Raw genomic sequence first — 1291 nt, forward strand, 5'->3', positions numbered from 1 at the left:
AGAGAGAGAGAGAGAGAGAGAGAGAGAGAGAGAGAGAAGAAAATCAGATGGCATCCTCCTCTTCCATCCTTCTCCTTGCTGCTCTTCTTGCCTTGGTCTCATGCCAGGCCACTGCCTCCGACCCTAGCCCCCTCCAGGACTTTTGTGTCGCCGACATGAATTCACCAGGTACTATCCTGTTTCTCATCCCGTTCTCACCAAATAAATATGCTGAAATGAATTTCTAGAAATTATATGCAAGTCAGAAACAACTTCGTAAGATCTGAGCTTACATGTCACATCTCCTCTATGCACCAGTTCGTGTCAATGGGTTTGTTTGCAAGAACCCAATGGAGGTCAACGCTGATGACTTCTTCAAGGCAGCCGCTCTCGACAAGCCTAGGGTGACCAACAAGGTTGGATCCAACGTCACCTTGATCAACGTCATGCAGATTGCTGGACTCAACACACTCGGCATCTCAATTGCGCGCATCGACTATGCTCCCTTGGGTCAGAACCCACCACATACGCACCCTCGCGCCACTGAGATCCTCACGGTACTCGAGGGGACACTGTACGTTGGCTTTGTCACATCCAACCAGCCCGCCCCAAACAGAAACAAGTTCCTCTCCAAGGTGCTCAACAAAGGTGATGTGTTTGTCTTCCCCGTGGGGCTCATCCACTTCCAATTCAACCCCAACCCACACAAGCCCGCCGTTGCAATTGCCGCACTTAGCAGCCAGAACCCTGGGGCTATCACAATTGCCAACGCGGTGTTTGGGTCAGACCCACAAATATCCGATGATGTTCTTGCTAAGGCGTTTCAGGTGGAAAAGAATACAATAGACTGGCTCCAGGCCCAGTTCTGGGAGAACAACCACAACTAAGTCAGACCTTTGTTAATTACTTGAAAGATCAGTGCACAAATTAAGGACATGGCTGAGTTCCTAGATATGCATCTTAATCTATAAAATAAATGGAACGTACATCATGCCATTTGTGTGTCTGTAATGAGTGAATGTATATCTACCTTCTGGATAATTGACAATATCATTTTTTATGATAATGATGTGATGTTATATGCTTTTTTTGGTTCAAATGTGATGAATGCGATGGTTGGAGTCCGATTGTGCTCATGATTGAAATATGGAAGTCGTATGTGCAAAAGTTGGTTGCTTGAGTTGTAGTTCTTGTCTCTCGCTTTCTGTTTCATGAAATAAGTAATTTATGATTCCCGTATGTAATGTTTTAGCTTCCTTTTAGTTCAAAACTAATGTAAGCTTTATTGACGGTTGCTTGAATGGAAATCAAT

At 44.9% G+C, this 1291-nt stretch overlaps 1 protein-coding gene across 1 annotated transcript; it reads left to right on the forward strand.

Annotated features, from left to right (window-relative positions):
- Window positions 1–6: 6 nt before the first annotated feature.
- LOC119348045 (germin-like protein 8-5) lies at window positions 7–1050 on the forward strand. Its single transcript, XM_037616444.1, has 2 exons — window positions 7–168; window positions 298–1050. Exons 1-2 carry the CDS (start codon window positions 48–50, stop codon window positions 864–866), a joined length of 690 nt encoding a protein of 229 aa, XP_037472341.1. The 5' UTR covers window positions 7–47; the 3' UTR covers window positions 867–1050.
- The last annotated feature ends 241 nt before the right edge of the window (window positions 1051–1291 follow it).

Source organism: Triticum dicoccoides, unplaced genomic scaffold (genome assembly GCF_002162155.2).
Source record: "Triticum dicoccoides isolate Atlit2015 ecotype Zavitan unplaced genomic scaffold, WEW_v2.0 scaffold82957, whole genome shotgun sequence".
NCBI lineage: Eukaryota > Viridiplantae > Streptophyta > Magnoliopsida > Poales > Poaceae > Triticum > Triticum dicoccoides.

Excerpts from the sequence above, each read along its gene's own strand:
- LOC119348045 (XM_037616444.1), top strand. The coding sequence starts at position 48 with ATGGCATCCTCCTCTTCCATCCTTCTCCTTGCTGCTCTTCTTGCCTTG. Across the intron at positions 169-297 it reads CGCCGACATGAATTCACCAG|TTCGTGTCAATGGGTTTGTT; the intron begins GTACTATCCTGT and ends TCTATGCACCAG.